This window comes from Chroicocephalus ridibundus, chromosome 9 (assembly GCF_963924245.1).
Source record: "Chroicocephalus ridibundus chromosome 9, bChrRid1.1, whole genome shotgun sequence".
Taxonomy (NCBI): Eukaryota; Metazoa; Chordata; class Aves; order Charadriiformes; family Laridae; genus Chroicocephalus; species Chroicocephalus ridibundus.
The window spans coordinates 13,426,504-13,447,460 of NC_086292.1; the positions used below are offsets into that span (position 1 = coordinate 13,426,504).

The 20,957-nt window shown below is 45.5% G+C and overlaps 1 protein-coding gene across 4 annotated transcripts in view; it reads right to left on the reverse strand.

Moving 5' to 3' along the window:
* The window catches only part of LOC134521203 (synaptotagmin-like protein 1), a 36,972-nt gene that overhangs the window by 1,835 nt on the left and 14,180 nt on the right, over positions 1-20,957 (reverse strand). For all 4 annotated transcript variants that reach the window (XM_063347399.1, XM_063347400.1, XM_063347396.1 and 1 more), the window contains exons 3-16: positions 19,394-19,545; positions 14,648-14,741; positions 13,098-13,191; positions 12,830-12,923; positions 11,084-12,205; positions 9,663-9,761; positions 7,589-7,680; positions 7,037-7,138; positions 4,971-5,140; positions 4,058-4,160; positions 3,242-3,403; positions 2,416-2,494; positions 1,762-1,861; positions 579-784 (exon numbers count right to left, since the gene is read on the reverse strand). In XM_063347399.1, the coding sequence (XP_063203469.1) occupies positions 579-784; positions 1,762-1,861; positions 2,416-2,494; positions 3,242-3,403; positions 4,058-4,160; positions 4,971-5,140; positions 7,037-7,138; positions 7,589-7,680; positions 9,663-9,761; positions 11,084-12,205; positions 12,830-12,923; positions 13,098-13,191; positions 14,648-14,741; positions 19,394-19,545 (2,669 nt within the window). The remainder of the gene's footprint in view (positions 1-578; positions 785-1,761; positions 1,862-2,415; positions 2,495-3,241; positions 3,404-4,057; positions 4,161-4,970; positions 5,141-7,036; positions 7,139-7,588; positions 7,681-9,662; positions 9,762-11,083; positions 12,206-12,829; positions 12,924-13,097; positions 13,192-14,647; positions 14,742-19,393; positions 19,546-20,957) is intronic.

Below are 20,957 nucleotides of genomic sequence, written 5' to 3' on the forward strand. Positions count from 1 at the left end.
GACCTCCATTTTACAGCAGAGTTCAGAATGAAGTCAATGTAAAAGCCACAAAATGCAGGAACCCTAAACATAATCTGCCAAGGAAAATAATATTGGGCTCAGATCAACTAGTGTAGCTCGCCCTGTTTTTCAAATATTAGTTATTCCTGCTACTAAAGCATTTCTAAGGAGGAGGTGATGTGGACAGAGTCACCAGGTGGTGCTGTCCCACATGGCATTCAAGTTGTCTTCACCTTTGAGCACTCTTCCTTGGGAGGAGCAGCAACAAAATGTTTATGTGTAACAGTCTGTTTTCCTGTAGCACCAGCAAAGCTCTCTGATGGATCCAAGGACATTCTTGAGTTTTGCCAGACCTCAGAGCCGATGTTGGCAGAAAATGTGGGTGTAGATGTTTGCTGTCATGGTACCCGGGCCCCCTCCATCCCAGACACAACGCAAGTACCAAGACTCTCACCGATTACCTAGACTCTCCATCCCTGGTTTCTCCCCAACAGGAAAATGTTCTGCAACTTCCCATTGTACCTTGTGGCTCAGCAACATGGTAACAATAGTCGTTTAATGTAAAGGAAATCACCCACCTGTCCCAAGGCCCAGCCTGATTCCTCCAAGGAAATGGTTGGTAAGTTTTTCATGATCCCACACAGTCAGTTCAACACAAGCATCCTTTAGATCCTCTGTATGAAAGCCATCATATACAATAGTGTGATTGAAAACAGGGTTTGTGTCTCTTTTTATGACTCGGGTCTTTTGGTAACTCTTCTTACTGGTGTCTGGAAGCACATAGCTTTGAGAGGAGAAAAAATACAGCATGTAGTATAGAATATCATCTGAGGTTTGAATTGCTCCTACAAAGCCTCCAAACAAACCTCAGTTCTGAAGAAAGGAGGAATTGGGTCTCAATATAAGAAATCTCTGTAGATTTAATGTGAAATGTTCCTAATTCCCAGATGAAACTTTTCTTTTTAAAAGCAAACATTTTCAGAAAGGAGGGTACATGCTTAAAATTTCCTGCTTTTAGAAAACTTTTTTTGCAAGCTGACACTTTACATTAAAAAATGGACACCACTTTCACATATTTCTATTTTCTTATTATTTTCAGGACACAGATGCCCAAGAGGGCATTTCAAAATGGTCAGTTAGGCTTCTTGAGCAGCAAACAATTCTGCAGGAAAACTTTTGTAAGGATTTTAAATATATAAAATACATCGTGAGCACTTCAAAGCGCTGAAAAAGAATCTTAAAATCCCCTTAAAAGATTTTTAATTGTTTGGGAGTATTTGCAGTACCCTCTCCCATCTAACAGGCAGACTTGATGTTGCAGGCTACAGAAAACATGCACATACTAAATTCTGGAGAAGGTGAAAGCAGGATCCATCTGTCTGTATGTCAGTTCTGGCAAGTCCCTAACAAATTCCCAAACTTTGCATGCAAGCCCGTATCAAGGTAAAATTCACAACTTCACGCGAATACACTAGACTGAGGCGCAGCGCCCAGGTATTCCTCTCACTCAGATGTTACGGAGGCAAATCACTGAGTGAGTCACAGACAGTGATTGACCAAGAGCTTTATCACAGCAAGGATTTTCCTAATTTGGCCACAAATTAATAACAAGGGCAGTTCTCTCCTACAGAACCCAAAGCAACATGAAGGCTTTAGTGTATGGAGGCACAGCTAGGTGAGCCTGAGAAAAGAGAAGAAAACATACTGCTTTGTGGAGGCACAGACCCAGGACCAAAGCCTAGACCATGCTCACGCACTTACCATTTCACAAAGGAGTCAACTCCAGAAGGACGCAACTGCAGCAGGTCCTTGACGTCTTTGACCCAAATGTGAACTTCACCGGAGGGAGGATTCTTGGGACCTGCCGTTTAGGAGAAGAGAAAAGCTGTCGCGCCAGTCCTTAACAACAGCTAGCAAAATGACAGGCTTCCTCCCCAGAGACCTGACAGAGCAGCAACATGACTTCTCTGCGCAATCACTCCCTCGGGAGCTCGGCACCCCTCTGTCTGGGTGCCACAGCACTACTATCAGCCCCATAATGTGCTGGTGTTGCTTTGAAACAGGGAAGGAGAAGGAACTACTGGGCAAACCCAACCTTGTGCCTGCCCCACAGTAAGGGGGGCTGTGTGTTGCTGCCACCACATCACAGCACCCCACAGTGCTCATAACAGCTGATGAGTTTGAGGTTCTTGAGCCCTTCCTCTCTCCCCAACACTCTCCCAATAAATCCAGATGTGAAAATCATATGTAGGCTGCAGATAGTGCTATCAAGCACTGTTGGTTGTCCCTTTGTGCTGATCTCTAAGATCTTGCTCTAATGAGATTACTCTTTAACCAGCCCTTAAACAGATGAGGCACTGCAAGTTGCGTGCCTGCGTACGGGGAATACTTCTTAATGCACGAAACACATTTTACCTAGGCTTCCTGGAGGGACATACTTAATAGACAAATTCATCACTCCTCGATGGTCCACACCATTAACAGCAGAAAGGCTCTGAAACAGAAAGAGTTATGATTGACTAAGTGAGGGTCTGTGTAAACATAGCAAGGGAAACAGCTTTTGAGTTCAGTGGAGGGGCACAAATGGACAAACCCTGATTTTGCATGGCTAGGGCAGCCCGTTCTCAGGGACGCTCCTTTCTTTGTGGCTCTGTTCTCAAATTCAGTCCCTCAGAACCAAAAGCCTGAGGATTCAGAGCAAGGGGACATGGGCCTTGCAGACATGTCCAGCTGGACATAGCTAAGCATCTTAGTTCTGAAAGACAAATGTCCTTTATTTTCTGAAAAAGGGATCTCAAATCAGACCTCTGAACCCAGAAGCATGCAGGAAGCTGTACAGGCTTTACAGTGGCACCTGAATATTTACCTCTCAAGGCATGTTCAACTGCATCACCTGGTAGTCTGCTGTCTATTTTTAAGGGATGGTCTTTATGTGAGTAGAGAGAGAGAGGCAAAGTCATGCCAGAGTTTCTGTTGATTAGTGTCAGATCACATTTATGAAAGTGTCCCTACAGATCAGTCACCAAATAAGACCCGAGAAGGCCTGTGTTCAGAGCACTGAATACTGCACTAATGTGTCCAGGGCTTGTGGGTGTTTTACTGTGCTTCCCTAGGTACAGTTCAGGCTGTTCTGTTCCACCACGTCACCCAAAGACCTGACAGGAGTCAGGAAGGACTTCTGCTACCCATAAAGGCTTCAGGGTTGGACTAGGAGGCAGGATTGCAGCTGAGGTGCACTTACTCGGGGCTTCAGTGGGTACCAGTTGAGTTTCCTGTTGCTCCAGTCCCAGCTGGCCAAGTCTATTTCAATCTCTCCCAAGAAACTGTTACGTCCCAGGGGGTCATTGTGCCAAACAGAGAGATTTAATTTTTGGATCAGCAATACCATTTTCTCTATTTTATACTAGAGGAAGAAAGAGAAGTCAGTTTGTTCAAATTTTTCTTCTGTTTCTTTCACAATCAGAAATAAACTACTCAAAAGCTTGAATAAGCTCTGACTGAGATGCTCAAACCCACTCCACACATGCACTAACAGACTGGTCCATCTCTGAACATCTCTTTTTTTGCCCTGCAGCAATACTACTACCCTGACAAAGCTTTTCTGCTGAGCACAGGGAAACCTAGTGCTCCATTCATCACAGGGCAAAACCAATAGTCTTTCAAGAATTATTGGCACAGGCCTGGGCATCGTTAAATAATCCTTTAGGCTTTGATGAGTAAGATGACATAACAAAGACCTTTCTTACAAGTCCCATGCCTCGTGACTGCACGCCGGGGAAGGGATGAAGAACACCCCTTGCTCTGGCTGAACACAGCACAGGCTGCAGGTCCCTATTTCATCCAGAGATCACTATGTGTTTTGACATCTTGGGTGCCACACAGATGGGGACAGAGAAACCTTTAACATCTCCGTCCTCATAAACCCGGGGGAAGAGCAGTGCAATGTTGGCGGGAGGCAGGTGAAGAAGCCTGGCCATGAAAGCAGGATCTATCCAGACCTGACCTGGTATGGGTGCCTGCTACAACGGAGGTTTTCAGAGCATGTCTTTGTTCTTACCCGTAACACCTCATTGTAAATGGGATTCACTGTCCTCTTCTTCACTGAAGTTTTCCTCTTTCCCATTCTAGCTTTGTCTGGGAGCAGGTAAGTTTTAACATACCTGGAAAAGAAAACAAACTCCAGCTGGATATCGTTCTGTATCACCAAGCTCTAATAAGCAGGCAACACTTGTGAATGGTGACATGGGAACAAAAGGCCTGGAGTTCACTCTTTGAAGGCAAAACTAATAAAGAGACCTGCTAGGATATTAGCTTGGTTTGCATGTGAAGTTATAAATCTCACTGGAGATGGATGGATGCCACCAACATTCAGAACAGGCAGCTGCCTAGGCAATATGGGAAGCCAGCAAGGCCATATATCTGTTTTCTGAAATCCCCATAACTATAGCGTCTCTGTGCATTCAAAATCAGGGTGCAATCAGAGAGGAGGAAAAAGGTGGAATGACTTAAAGTCTCTCTCCCAGGGTACAAATCCAAGCTCCTTTCAAACTACAGATCACTAACCTCTGTACAACTACCATTGTGCCCCTAACAGCACTTCTTCATGGACTTTCTTTTCATAGAGATATGTGTCTGCATCACCAGAGTAATTACCAAAGTGTATTCACCATGGGGAGATCAAGGTTCACATGGATGCAGAGAGAACGTGTTCCAATGATAACAGGAACTGTCTTTGTAGTGATCAAAGCTTTCTCAATCTGTTCAAATTTAAGTCTGTGGCAACATATTTACTGATGCCAATGGCTCCAGAACCATCAGCTAGGAAAGTCCCAGCAGTAAGCATGTACCAGAAGTCCGAAGGAAGAAAGAAACTGTGACATTTAAAAAGAGAAAACATACAAAAAAAATAATCCTCTAGAACACAAAATTCATCAATGTAAGAAGTCACAAGGCACCAAAGCGCCACTCACGGGTCAGATCTGCCTTTCTTCTCATCCACAACAGCCAAGTCCCTGCACTGGAACACATGAACCTGGAACTCCCGGTTCTTCTCATCATAGTCTAGAGCAAACTCCACGGTACCTTGGGCATCCACACTCCCAAAATCGCCGCTGTAGACACTGAGCACACTGCCACTCACCTGCCAGGTGGAAGAGCAAGGTCAGTGCCAATGACACAGGCACCCTCCTGACTTGGTTTCTGGACAAAGATGACAGTCTGAGAAGTGTACTCCCAGAGAAATAATCAGCGATTTCTGTCCTTGTGTCCTTGACATAGAAATGGTACATATCCATAGCTGTGCTCAAACAGGCAAGGGTCAGGGAACCCGAATAAGGATGTGCTCAAAAGGATGTGTTACCCTAGACCAGGACTTAGAAACACTATTCTCCTGAATGCTCAATAAATGCAGAAGATTTTCAAATCCCAAAACAGATTCAAGTATTACTGGGGGTCAGGGGACGGGACACATGTCTCTTCCCTTTCCCTATGTTTACAGTACAAACAGCTGCTATCCTGACCCAGTCTTATATATTGAGAGAACTGAACTTGAACTGTCTGTAAATAAACTTCTTATTTCTGGTAGATATAGTTGCACAATTGTCAACCAATTTTTAAAATAGGCTACCAAGAACCATATTAGACTAGAAAAATAGGAAAAACTATTACTATCTTGGTGCTTGTTCACAATCTGCATGGAGCTGTACAGAACAGAAACAGATAAAACCCCTGTCTTGAAGAGCCACTGTCCCGCCAGAGACAGCCTGTGTCCATCTACTTGCCACAAAGGCACAGCAAAATGACGTTTCTACAGGTATAAATCGGGAGGTAGGCACCCAAGAGTGCCTTGCCTTCCCAGAACAAACTGGATTTGCCCATAGGCCTTGGGCTTCAATTTCAAGGCTTTGCCTTTCACTGGTAGAAAGTGATGAAGCAGAAAGAAAACACAGCTCCAGAAAGATGAGAGAATTTTCTATTGCACCAATCACTCATGATTCCTGACAGGATAACATAAAGGCTAATGCCGTTTACAAAGCAAATAATTAATGCTTTTGGCACTTTTCTGGTGGTATAGTCATGAACATTTGTCAAAAAACTTTCCTAGTAATTAACTCAATTCGTCTCTGTCTTCCCCTACTTCCTTTGGTTCTGAATGTCATTTCATTGTAACCTACAAGAACCGGCTAAGCATCTCCTTTTTAGTCCCTGGAGCTGCGTTTACCATCCCATCAGGATATTCACCTCAGCAGAGAATCCTGAGCAAGATTTTCGAGAATACCTATGTGACTTGGACACAAAAGGCTCATTTATGGCTTCCAGACTCTCCGGACTAGGAGAAGGATTCGTGTGCCCTAAAGTTCAAGGGGTTTTTTAACATATGTATCTACATTCATGACATCTTCCTACCAGCTTTGCTTCACATATATTCTTTAAATCTCACATATACACCTTGGAGATACCTATAACAGCAATACGGCAAATTCAAGAACTTCTAAGCAGCCCCCCACAAAACACTATCCCTAAGGAATCTTTTAAAAGTCCTCAACTAAATACAGTTCGTTTCAGCTTTCCTTAGAAGTTGAAGCTCCAAATCACGCTTTTGCTGTCCAACTCAAATTTGCTGATAAAGTGAAGGATGAGCTTGCCGAGGGTGCCTGTCTGCCAACCCAGCTCTCTCTGAGCTGGACCACAAACATGTCACTCAATAGCTGTGTGTCTCACTTCCCCACCTAGAAAAAGGTCCCCCCTCTCGCACGCATGCTGCCAGGCTTCAGAGCATCCCCACTTCAGAGCAGGGGCTATCGCTTACTGTGAATTTGTCTGACAATGACCCAGCAGATCTCTACTTTGAGATGGTACCTGGAGACACTCCTTTAACACAAGTAAGTAATTAACCATTGGCATTCTTTTAATCATGTACCATGCAGAAACCAACAGGATACTCCAGAGGCCACATCATCAGTATCAGCCTAAATGCAGCGTCACTGCATATGCCTGAGAAACCCTATCTACAGAGATGTATGCGTTAAATACCTACCGAAGAGACAGATGCCATGTCAGACGAGTGGCTGCCAATGCTAGGCGTCTTTTTGTGCTTGTTAAACTGGAAGCTGATTTCTGAAGCCGTGTCTGATTCAGTCTGCTCAGAAAATAACAAGCATCTTTAAGCTCTGCCGGACAAGCACTTTGCAACACTACAGAGAAAAACCAATAGCTCAGCAGAGTCCCGTTAAGCAGCGATCAGGTTAGGAGAGCGGAGGAGAGCGCAGAGAGTCTCCCCAGAGGCATTCCCTCCGACCAGCAGCAAACGTCATCATTAACTGCCTCCAAACAGAGCCTGGGCTCTTGGAAAGGGCACAGAATAGTGTGGTTTGAGACAGGGAAACACTAAAACTGCTCCAGGATAGAAGGGTTGGTCTAGGTTACTGGGGGCTTTTTTCTTAAGGCTTTTCTCATTTATTTATGACATAATCACAGCATGCTCTAAAGCAAGTACTGTCAGTGTTCAGGAGAAACATTCCCATGAAACCGACTGCCATTCCGGGGATGCTGTGAACATTATTCCAGCCATTTCTGGCATCTACCCTACCTCAGACAACAGGAGAGGAGAAGATCTGCTCAGCTCTTTGACTCTTTCGGGTTCAAGAAACTGATGAGATATCAAATGAGGTTTATTGTATGCTGCAGGTACAAACAAAAAAGGTATCAAGACAGCTTGTCACAGTGAGGAAAATAGAAGAAAGTCACATTTTTGTTTAAGGGCACAAGGAAGGAGGAAAAGCTTGTGGGAGGCACTGGAGTTCCACCCACTTGCCCCACCTCTGTCGTCTGCCATTGAAGCTGCCCCTCCCCAAGACAAAAACTGCTAGCTAACATCTTAAAGCTGTTTCCAATGTGTTTTCGTTCAATGTACGGGAGTATGCAAACTCCCTCTAGTGGCTAATTTAATTCACTTATTAGCCTAAGGATGTGTATCTTGTTTGCACTGCTTTCTCTGTGTAGATTTAATTTAGACTAAACCCATAGAGATCTGCCTCCTTGTCAAAGAAACCAAACATTTACGTCTCGTAGCACATTGCCCTGTACAAAAGAGCTGTAAAATATTAATACCTACAATTTCACTATTGCATACACCTCTCAAATACCGTTAGACAAAGAGGTGAACAATAGCCTGGTATCTAAAAAGTCAAAAAGCTTCATATCAACTTAGAAAGATGGTTACTGGACTGTTTAAATGTCTAAATAAAACCTATTTGTTCTATCTTATCATTTCTCAGTAACTCCCTCAAAGATGACTATTTCTATCCCAGAATAACTTGTTTTTAGAAGATATCTATGTGTGTACAAACGCATGCACACATACACACTTGTTTAGCATGTTAGCCATGATGATACAATCTTCAGTGCTCAAAATGCCCAAGAGCTTCTTCGGTATTTTCCTTTTATATGATTTACCATTCATTTGATATTTACTGATTTTATTTCCAAACATGAACAAAGCATTAAATCCACCCCTTTCCACAGACTATTTGTTATACTGCAAACAAGTGTGTGTAACTCTGTAGAGGAGGGTTTCTGAGGATGAGCTTTGTGGCTCTAAATAAGCTTTAATAGTGGGGGGCTAAAACCTTGGTTGTCGGTGTGAAGACCACGTCACTGAATGGCAATGCATGTGGGACCTGACGCTTCGAGCCACCGTGCTGTGTGACATACGTTGCTGCACCGTATGATGGGGCATGCATGAGGGTACCGGAGGGGGTGGGCAGTCACAGGATGCCACAGCACTTCCCTCCCGCAGCCTGCCTTCGACACAGCCCCGAAGGGGACTCTCCTCCCTCCCATAACCAGGGGTTGGGTTTACTTAAATGGGTTTGATCGTGTCCTCTAAGCAGGTTTACCCTTCCTTGGGCATTGCCTTCCCGGCCTTCCCACCTCACTGCTGTCAGCCTTGGCCTTACCACTTCGCTTTACGCAAGCTCTTAGCTGTCTTCTTGGGCCTGACAGTTTTCACCTTTGGGGACTTTTATTGGCTTTCTTGGCCACAGAGGCTGCTGCTGCTTTCCTTCAGGTCTCCTTCCTTGGCTGCAGCTTTCTTGGGCCTCTTGGTGGCACAGACAGGTTTCTGTGCCATAGGCTTCTTCAACTTTGCTGCTACTTCCTTGGTTGCCTTCTCTTTAGTTTGGTTTCCCAGGGAGAAAGTGCCACCATAAAGCACGTCCCAGCTGGTAGCTGGGGAGATCAGTCCAGCAAAGGGGGTCTGCTCTGGGTGAGGTGAGAGGTCCAGGCTGGGAACATGGGATGGCACGACTCACACGGTGGACGCAAGGTCTGGCACCACTGATTAATCCACTGCACAGGCTGCCATGCAGCTCCCGCAGGACTCGGTGGCGGAAGAGGAGAGAAAGACACAAGCCTCTTGCCTACCCTTTGAAGCCCTTGTGTTTTTTGCTGAAGACACTGAGTAACATACCATCAATCTAGCTGCAATTTCCTGGCTCTGAATTTAATTTTAGGCACTGTAAGCTCTCTAATTTTATGATGAAACAATATGTCATTTTCCTTGCCTGGTACATGCACAGAAGCACCAGGGATGCAGAACTCGGGTATAATATATTACCTTCAGGGAATGTAAACCAAAAAGGAGAAAGAAAGATGTTACTCACTCTCTGTGGTTGTGTAAATGTTCACCATGCTCTTTGCAAGATTAATGCTATTTGCTCGGGCCAATGCCTGAGCAGCAGGAGAATGATCCCCATCTTCCTCTGGAACACATGAAAAGCCAAATCAACATGGTAAATAAATAAACACGAATGGGCAGTGTGTCAACAAGCACATGTGTGTTTGTGCCTCCCCTGGCTTGTTCACTCTGCTTAGAGCACACCCCAGTTACATTGCACAGGGCTGTTTTCAAATCATCAGGGCGCTTTCATGTCTCTCCCTGAGAAAAACTCTTCACACTATGATGGGAAATGTAAACACTGGATTAACCCAGGCCCTAAAACAAACCAGCACTTGCAAAGAGCTTCCCGTGCAACGCAGCCATCTTGAAATAGCATCCTGAAATTAATGTAAAAATAAGGCAAAAAAACCTGAGAAATGTAAGAATGCTCTGGTACAGAAATGAAACGTTTATGTTTACCTGAAGTGCAACTCAGGGTTTTCATGGAAATGTTGTAAGAGGTAGGAAATAAGCCAAGAAATGACAGAGTCAAAAAATCAAAATTAGATGAGTCTATGGAAAATCCTCTCAAATAGGTCTTATCCAGGTACATCAGGACAAGAAATCTGGAAAAAGAGGATAGCGAGCTCTCTCTTCCTAGGTCTTTGCTTGGTAGATGGCAGAGCTGTGGGCAATCAGAGCCCACATGTAAAATGAATTGCAATTCGCAATAACTTCTGCTCATATTAACATTCACTACAAGAGCCTGTCAAACCCAGAGAGAGACCAATGAAGTGGTGATACTACTGACACCATCACAGTTGGGAACATGGTATCAGAACCCAGAAAGATCAGACTCCATGTTCGGTCCACTTGCAGTTTAATACCCAAATTTGCTTGTGGATTCCCAAAAGACCCAAAATGTCATTTAAACACTGCTGTATCAAGGTAGCTTAGCAGTTCAAGTATTTATTAAACATTTTGCTTCACATTTTATTTCTTCTATTTGTGTCAGATTTATCTCTACCAGCACAAAGAATTCCTCCAGCCCCGCATTTGAAGAAAGTACAGTTTTCCCAGTGAGTGAAATAAAATAAGTTCCCGTGACCTGTTGAAGGTGGCACTAAAGAAACAGAGGGCTGTCCTGAGCTGAGGTGCTCGCCGGTAAGGCTGAGGGCTGGTAGCAGGGGGAAGACAAGGGAACACAGCACTGCCCCCTTTTACACTCGCACCGCGCTACACGAGATTTGTTTCCAGAGCTGTTTGCAAAACATATTCCACAGAAGTTAACTCTGCACAATTGCAACATAGGATAAATGGACAAATGAAGAAAATGTGCAAAATGTAGAAGGGCTAGGGAAGAAAACAGGCTTAGGGATGACTCCCTATTGGGATTTCACAGGGTGCAGTTATAGCCCTTAGTACCTGAGTAAACAGCCGAGTCTGTTCCCTGAACGGCTTCTCTCTCTCCGGCTGGTTCACTGGCTGTTGGCTTGTCTGAAGACTCACAGGTTTTTTCCTCAGGTAGCTCTCTATTTATTTCCATGTTGTCATGAGTGCCCAAATCAGATCTTTCCTCTTTCTCATCTTCACTTTCACCATCTGTAAGCGCAGGCTCGATCAGTATCTGCACCCTGCTCGCCAGGGATTTTGCTGCGTGCTTGCGCTCTTCTGCCATGATCAACTCGTCTGTGGGCATCTCTGGCTCAAACGTGCTGCCAGACACTTCTTTGGTAGGCGACTCAATTTTGACGGCAGGCGCTCGCACAGGCAATCTGGATTTTTTGGAGCAGCGCTGTGCCACCTTCTCTTCCTCTGGCACTGGTGGCTTCCCATTGCTTTCACTCAGCGAGTCATTTCTTGTAACCAGGCCTCCTTTGCTCTTGGCGTATGTGGACCTAGGAATGACGGAAAGCGAACCCTTCCTTGCAGGGGCTACATAGCTTGGTTCTTCCTCACTAGAAGACAAGGTTATTGTCCTTTTGTAGGGGGTTCTTGTCTTGGTGAAGGCACCAGGTTTTTCTTCGCTGTTCTGGCCTTGCCCAGACTGCACGGAGAGTGAGCGGCACAGCTTGAACTGCCTACCGTCTGCCTCCACCCAGCTTGGGTCCTCCGGCACATTTGCTGCCATCACAGAGTCTGCCCCCTTCTCCCAGAAGTTCTTCAAGTTCTTGAAGTGTTCACGATCAAGGCCGATATCCTCCTCTTTGTTACTCATTGATGAGATCGTATAGTTCACACCTTGCTTCACAGCCTGGCCGCTCTCCGCCTCTGCGGTCAGTGCTCTGGGGCTTGCCAGCAGCTCCCTCTTTGCGAGGCCGTTCTCTGCCAGCCCCACGTGATTCCCAAGCTGCTCGGATCTGGGGAAAGTTCTGCTTGGTTTCCTCTTAACCGGTATCTTGCTGGGAGCATAAGTTTCTTCGGGTGGAGTTTTTGGCCCCACTGTGGTGCTAGCGGTCCCATCAACAGCTTCTCCTCTAGCCGCACTGCTGGGCTGAGGCATTGCATCCTCTGCAAGCTTGCTGGGCAATGGAGATACTCCATGACCTACAACAACAACAAATGCTCACAGCCTGTCCCACCACATCACACTGTATTTCCCCAGGTCTGGGCTGCAGCTTCTCAAAGAGAAGTCAGGGGGAGTTTCCAGAAACCATTAATATGTTCCTAATTCTTCCCCATTTTGAGACTCTAGTAAGCCCCCTTCCATCTGAAAGAAAGCCCTGAAAACCCCAGCTCTTCTCGCCGCAACAGGACATGGAAAAATCCACTGAGCTCTAAATTGCTGCTGTGAGTTAGGGATTTGTTTGCAGCTTTGCTTTCAGTTTGACAGCTTTCCTACTGGCTATTTGCTATGTACCAAAAATACACTATACATTCAAGGCAGGAAAGAGAAGGTAATTCGGATCTGTGGATTAAGAAGTTGTGAGCCAAGCACTCAGTTTAAAACGTACTAAGAGCCAGGAGAAGTTTTAGTCATTGGATTATTTTTTTGCTTGGTCCCTGCTGCCTTGGGCATAATTCATACAAATGTTGGCAGCCCATTCTTACATGCCATGGTAAGAAATATTCTTTGTTATTCATTTGTACACACATGAAAAAGCATCTTGTCTCTTGGTATTTGATGTTGAATAACAAAAACACCAATGGCTCATTGAACAAAACCCTCACCTTTTCTAGACAAATGCAAGCTGTTTGTTGTAGCCACAAACGGACTTGTTCCAGTGTCACTCTCTGAGGAAGAGACATCATGCATACTGGATCTCTGGATGGAAAACAAACGCTATCAGTGTATATAAACTGGCAAGAGTGGAAAAATTTATTTTTTTTGAGCACAGACACTAGGGCATGCAGTCTGTGGTGCCCCTGCCAGTGGGTACAGAGTGTGTGAAGGTCCAAGGAATAAGGAAACAAAGCACAGAGGCTGTGCCTATACTACCTTGTGTGATGCAGGCAGCGGGACAGAAAGCCTCGGCTTTGGCTTTGGCAAGATTTTACACTCCTCTGCTGTATCAAGAGCAGGTGTGCTGGATCTGTGGGAAAGGAAAAATGCCTGAGCAAGGAGATCAGTGGTAGCAATGTGCCTGGTAGGGTGATGAGTCAGTCTTCAAAACCATCTCAGGTCTGCTCAGCTACTTTGCTGTTTTCATCTACTGACCCAGCCCAATATAAGGCTGTCCAGAGCTGGTGCCTTCGTTTATTTCCTCTGTTATGGCTTGGAAGGACTGGGGAACACATTAAATGGCCTGAACTTGGAGTAAGGACGAATCTCCCACTGCAGTCAGCACAGAGCTTGCTCAATAAAAACTTCTAGGTTTATTCAGACTTTCCCCTTCTGGGAGAAAACCGTAGGGAAAACCAGAGGAAGCAGCAGTGCCAGAAGAGCCCAAGAGCCATGCAGCAGGGAGATGCCTTTCCATGCTATGGCCCAGGGAGGAACAGGCCACACCTCCCAGTTCAGGCCAAAGGCATAACCAGATTGACCAAGGACTTAGAAACTACAGGAATGATTATGACAACAATAGTTAGAGCAAAACTATAGTACAGGATATAAATCTTCATGCTTGGAATATAAGTTAATTACTAACTGCCTGGTAAATAAATGGAAGAAAAATATCCCAGGCAGTTTACGTGACTGTTTCTACCGTCTTTGGGAGTGTCTAGTGGTGGCTGCTCTCCAGATGGACAACAGCAGTCAAGATGGTGAGATTTCAGATGGGAATGTGTTGTGCTTAGCGTTGAATGAGAAAAACAAAGCAAACTCTTCAGGATTTAATCAACTCCCCAAAATACCCAAAATCCTTCATTAAGCAACACCCAATGATCAGCTACAAGAGGTTTGGAAGTGTTGTCAAGGCCCATATTTAATATTTAACTGGAGCAATTGCCACCTGTGAAGAATGATTCCTCACTCTGCTGACAAAAAAATGCAAATGAGATGGGAGCAACAATAAGTGAATATGTGAATATTTTAATGGCTTCTCCATAGCCCACGAATATTGAGTGAGGTCACTGATTTGTTCATTGGAGTGCTTTTGGTGCGTGTTTCTGCTCAGTCAGCACAACGTGAAATCCTACCAAGCCTTGATGGAGAATGTTGAGTGCTGGACACAGAGGTTGGCACCAGCAGGAAATGAGCAGTTTCCTCAAATAGTTCATTTTGTTAGTGTTGCTCCATGGCAAAAATTAAACAAATAAAGCCATAATTACTTTGAAAAACTAACCAGAATATCCTGACATTAGAGACAGCTTCCATTTTACTAACCCCTTATCAAATCACGCAGGAAAAGACCTTCCTGGGATAAGCACATTAGCACTTAGTTATTAGGGGAGGATTGATATTCTGACAATTCCTGGAAAAAGGATTTTAAAAATATCCTATATAACCTATTACTTATACAGTCAAAGACCTGGACTTAATGAGTAGCATTCAGTTTTCATTAGAAGTAAGAGCAGCAGCCAGAGCATTGCAGGAGCAGCGGTGGTTACCTCTCCTCGCCTGCGCCAGCAGCGTGCTCAGGGAAGGTAGGACTCGGGGCAGCTTTGCTTTCCAGACCCATCCGGATTTGCTCGGTGTCCTCATCTATAATGTAACAGAGACAATTGAGAAATAACGTTTATTTAAACTTATAATGGTCAGTGTGCTCTGTTTGGGGAAAGAGAAGGCTTGCTCAATGAGTCCCACCAGCACAAAACCTGGGGATTTAACAGGAGACGGCCCTGGGCAGCACTGCTCGTGCTCCCTGCGTAGCACCACTCCTGCTCCCTGCGTGGCAAAGGCACCTCCAGACCCCAAGGATCCGGGAGGCCAAAGCGAGCTGCCTAACGCCTGACTCACGCCAGGAGCTGTCCCATCACTGGAAACCTTCGCAGGACACTGCCGCGGCTGTCAATGAAGTTAATCCATACCAGGATTTAAATTCAGCCATTTCCTGTTTTGACTCAAAGTCATCCGATCTTGGCAAACAAAGGAGGAGGCCAATACTGTTAATGAGGAGATCCCTGTTATTTTTACTGGCACAAGGCTCGGCTATGTCTTCTAAGCTCCCAAAGACCCAAAAGAAAAAACAATAGAAGACGGTAACCTTTAGAGCTGCCTGCCAGAGTATGAAGTCACATTAGACATTTTGCTGGCAAACAGGCTTTCTTGCTACTGGAAAACCAAAAGGATTAAACTCTCAAACAGCAATGAAAAACTAGTCTGGTAAACAAGATCTGCACATATTTATTCACATGCAGCTAGGTCTATTCTAGAGAGTAAATCTATCTGTTACAAAAACTGCCAAATCTCTTTAGGATATATTTCATTACACAATACAATAGAATCAGAGGCTCAAAGGATTCAGATGTGACATTAAATAACATAGTCTCGCTTGTTACCTGGTTAGAAAACTGCACTAAACCCATAAGCAGATCAGTCCTATGGACAGGCTGTGATATCAATGTCAGTCTGCAGATAACAGGGATATCCTGAGATGGAGCTTCATTCCCCCTTGCCTGTGCATCCCACAAAGAAAAATGCTGCAGTCCCAACTCTTCCTCCCGGCCCAGCGCCTGGCCCTGCGGTGCAGGGGACCACAGCAGGCATTGCTGAGGGCTGTCTGTGTTAGGACCACGTCTCTGGCACACACATGAGGTGGCAGCTGGGTGGCCCCATAGTTTCTGCGGCAGTGGGACGCTGGGGAGTTGCTCCTGCTGGAAGACAGGAGTCTGGTTGTGTAAGAATGAGCAGGTTTTAGAGAGCATGTTTCTGGGAGAGGGACTGTGTTTTGTCCATGTAAACATTGAACATCCTTTTGGGAGAGACAAGCTGTGGCATGGCTGGTGGCACGCGCTAGCAACATCACATGCAGACGTGGGAAGGCTGGCTAGCGTGCTGGGGAGTGTTTATTTATACAGTGAGCCACATCCTCCTCTTCTAACCCAGACCCAAGGGAGGGAGATGCCAGCAGGCAGCTGCTCTGCAAGTATAAGAGCCAAACACAGAGCTCCCACATTTTCCCTCTGCCTGTCATGGCTGAAAAGACCTTGACAACCACCGACTGCATTCATTTCTCACCTCACTTCCACTTCCAAAGGCATTGCGTCATATTTGCTTTTCACTGACACTTCCCCCTCAGACAGATCTCCCCGCTCCCGCTGTCAGAGGCAGTGGGAGGTGTTCGCTTCCTCCCATCTGAATCACTGCCCTTCACAATGCCTCAGCCACTGACACAGCTATACCTGGCTTCTATAGCCACAAACAAATAGGTTATTGGCACATTATAGTCTATCGAGACAAGCAAAATGCCCTTGCTAACTTTAGGATGAGACAGAGTAAGAAGCAAATTCCAACAGAAATTAGTAGTGGCCTGACCAGTTTAACTTGTCCATACATATATTTATATACATATGTATCCAGCCACTCCTGCTCTAACACTTTAGCTGCTTCACTCCTTTCCTATCACTCTAAAACAAAGACGCACAACACTTGGGGAAAGCACAGCTAACCGTGTCATCAGGGCTGACTTGCCTCGGTGGGTGGATAAAATGGTCTGTCTCCTAGACAATTTTTAGCTGTCTTCCATTGCACATAAGTTCAAGGAGAAGCTATCACCAAATTCATCCATCTGTGCTGCTGTGCAGGCAGTAATATAAATATAGGGTATCCATCTATTTTATGGATTGATATTACTGGTGATTACTAGTGTTTTCTATTATAATCAATACCAAATGTGAAGACCCTTAGGGATCCACACAGCCCTCCCTTCTGAAGGTTAAAACCCTCCTCCAGAAAAGGTCACTGGGCATTTTCTTGTGCAGGCACGAATACCCACCCCTCCTCAGCCTGTTTACCATGTAAAGGGAGGAGTGCCAGCAATTATCTCAGTGGGCTTTTCCATGCAGGAATTTTCTCATTTCACTCCCTAACACAGTCATCAAAGACTTAAATTAGGATTAACAACCCTGGAGTCATGAACACGTTACATTGATTTGTCTAAATGAACACGCACCCCTTCATCACCTTGAAAGGTGACAGAAGGTGAATGACTAGAATCTTTCCAGAAGAAGAAAAAAAAGGTGTCAAGAAGGCAAGCAAAGGCCCTTACCTGCTGCAGATTGAAGGTGAGCTGCATGGCCGAGTCGTTTGTAAAGGGCTGCTCTCTCCCATGCAATACTCTTGCTGACAAGTCAGTGAGAGAAGCGCTTGCCCTCCCGCGTGAAGGGAGGCAACCTATACAGTACCCACTGCAGGAGTGGAGCTTCTCCCTTCTTACAACAGTGTTAGTCAAGTAATGCGCATGCAGAGACATAACCTGCCTATTACCGCTATATTAACGAGGAGATTATTTGAGATGATAACCTGAGACCACATCTCATACGTGCACATCAGCAGTAAAAGTTAAGTCTCAAACCTACAGTACTTCAACTTTTGCTTTCCTAAAATGGGCTGCAAGCTAAGGGTGCTGATGCTTCTGGCAAGGCAACAGGCAGACGACTACAATTTATTGCTGGCTACCAGCTGGGCTGCAGATGACAGAGCATTTGTCTGACCTGGGCCACAGCAGAGGGGCTGCTGGAGCGTCTGTCTCTTCATGCAAAGAGGGTGCAAGCACAAACGCGCATCCTCAAAAGCAGCGAGCATGCTCTGCAGAAATTGCCAAGCAACTCTGTCAAGCTGGAAAAGGTTTTATATGTTTTAGCATTCTGGAGGGATGATAAAATAGTAAATTTAATGACATGATGAATCCTTAATACCAAGGATAAAAGCAACTTCATATGAAATATGATGGGCCAGTTCTGCATCAGAGGCTTCAGTGAATCTATGCTAAGTTATCAGAGCTGTCAGGGATAAGTAAAAAGCAAAAAGAAAATGAGGCTCTCGGTTAGTGAAGTCCCTAGCCAACGTTCAAGCTTTGAGAATGTGTCTAAGAATATGGAGCTCAGAGCAGTACACTAAACCCAGGCAACTAATGTTACAGAGATATCCTGGGCCTGTGAGGCCCACCAAAGAAAGGAGTGATCTATATTGCTGCTACCCCCCAGCAGGAGTGGGGAGCTGGGCCCAGGAAAGAGGACTGGACTGAACTGAACTGGTGGAGATGACATTTCAGTTTTGGACAGATGGAAGATCTATAAGTAGCCTTTATTTGCAAAAGAACAGAGCCTAGTTACAGGGTCCTTATATTAGGGACCGGGGTAGACTTTTCTTGGAGCCGTCTATCAGGCCATGGCTTCCCCAGAGCAGCAGCAGCAGCCAGTAGCTCACCAGCCATGTCTGAGTATCTGTGATTACCCACCCTGCCAAATAACCAAGGAGGTTCTGTGAGACTGGGCTGCAGTCCCACAGTCCTGCTGCGGAGTCGGTTGGCCCGTCTTCATGTTGAGGACCGGATGTGAATCACCCCCAGTTCTGCTTTCCACAAATGTTCAGCACCAAGCGCCAGCTCCAGGCTGGCTACGTGCGGACTCCACGCACAGTCCTGCTCATTTCACACGGAGCTGATCTCTTCTCCTCTCTGCCCTGAGACAATAAATCTGATTTGATCTGTTTTACATACCGTCATGAGAGTTCATCTGCATGTCAAACAACACCCAATACATCTGCTTCGAATTAGCACGTGGTCCCAGACATACCGTTGCTATGGCATGGCAGCCTGGGTACTATTCAGACTTGGCCCCAAAGCCCTTTTTACTCCAAAAACCACATTGTGCCTTGGAATTATTCCCACGTAAAAAGCTAGGCATTGACCCTCTCAAGTGGGCAAATATTTGCCAGGAGAAGAGAGGCACACCCTCACTTTGCCCACCACGCCGGAGGCCTGTGAGAGCAGCTGGCTGGCTGTTTTTGTCAGACCACTCTAGGAATTCTGGGGGGTGTTTGACCCACACATATCAGTTTGATGCCAGCAGTTGCCCTACATCATCCCCTTCCCTTTTTGCTTCTATGACAAGAAACGATACCAGTGACTTCTGACAGACATTTTGAAAGAAAGAAGATGAAGTGGGGAAAAGGCATTTATTGCACATAGCTGGTAAACAGCTTTTGCCTTGGTCCTCTGCCACACTGTAATTTTTTCTTTGATTTTGATAATCAGGTATTTTTTTCTAGTACTAAGGGCCTAGCAGAGAATCCCCTTATCCCAATACAAACGCTTGTCCCCAACAGGCTCCCAGTACAGGGAGACCTCCATACTTGACCACTTTCTCTGGTCCATCAATTTGTTTTCTTAAGATGTACACTAACATACTTACTTTCTAGTTTGCCCTTTTTCCTTCTAATGGATGCTCGAAGTAGATCTGGCCCCTCTAAGTCTTCCTGAAACCGTTTTGCCTTCACTTCTGAAAACCATTCTCCTGTCACAAACTTCTTCTTCTTTTCATCCTTGATGGAGCCTTGTATCCGCCTGAAAGTCAATGAGAACATTACACACCAAAAAGATCTCCAGGGTTTTGACTTTTCCTGAGCTACCTTTGTAACAATTGTCCGTACAGTTCACCTGTCTGATACTACAAAGGATCCAGAGACTATTCTCTGCAATCACAAGTGCCAAACCAGCATTAAAAAAAAAGCTGATTTATTCTTGATCTGAAATGGGAACAGCATCTTGTAAATACAGGCTTTCACTTCTTCCAAATTTTACAAATCCAAAGCAGAGTCACCTGGCAAGGAGATTTGCCCATTTGCTTTGCAGCCCCGAGGGTTTGGGAAGGGGTGGGACTGTTTGTAGATCTTGCACTTCTCCGTTTTCTTTGTCTATTAATCTCTTTATAAGCGGCAAAGCCTTTTGGATCAAATCTGATGCAAACCACGGAAATAAATAACGTTATTTAGGGGAGCAACCTGTCCTTGCAGCATTCTCCCCAGACACTGCTCCTCTCCCTGCTCCTCCTGCCATGCCAATTTTGGCACTCAAACAGTTAGCTCTCCTTCCTGAGCCCAGCTTCTCCTACCGAAACTTGCTTGGGCACACCCAGGGCTGGTTTTTGGCACCTAAACCCATCAGTGCTTTGTTTGCTAGCCTGTACTTTTAACCCTTCTCTGGTCATTTTGCTTTTTACACCACGGCTTGCTGAATTCGCTGCCTTTCAGCTGGCACTGCCTCCCACAGCTCACCACAACTCAGGGTCCCTGCGAGACCCGAGAGGCCAGAGGAAACTCCCACCTCCGCCCAATTCTCAGCAGCAAGAGGGAGCAAAACCCCAGATAACCGTGGAGCCTTGAAGGGTCACATTTGGCTGCCGAAAGGCCATAAGGGAGCAGGTATGGGATAACCAGGCTCAAGGCTCTGCAGGCAGCACTGGGGGACCCAGCAGGAGTGACAGCCAGGGAGCTGCACAGCTCCCATCCAGATCAAGGGCTGCATCTGCCCCCATGGGGGTCTGGAAGTACTGGGCCAGAGGAGATGTAGGACATATTTTAATCTTGCTGACACCAGATCAGCGTAATGCCACTGACTTCATTTCACCCAGCAGGCGGGTTGTGTTGGAGCCAAACGTGTCCATGCTCGCACCAAAGGTCTTACTGCACACAGTCCTACTGGCAGCAAGGGGCACTTGGCACCACCACGGTCAGGATCTAACTCACTTCACTCCCAAATAAAAGCCTTCTGTGCAACAGCTTCCACAGAGAAGTGAAATAAAACAGAATAACCCACACACTCTCTTCCCCAAACCTCCACTGCACAGCAGATATTTTACTGCATTCCAGAAAAAGAAAAAAAAAAAAAAAAAGAGAAAACCTTTTTGAAACTTCATTTCAATTCAGATGAGATGTAAGAGCATGCAGACACATACACCTCAAGCCCCAGCCGCTTGC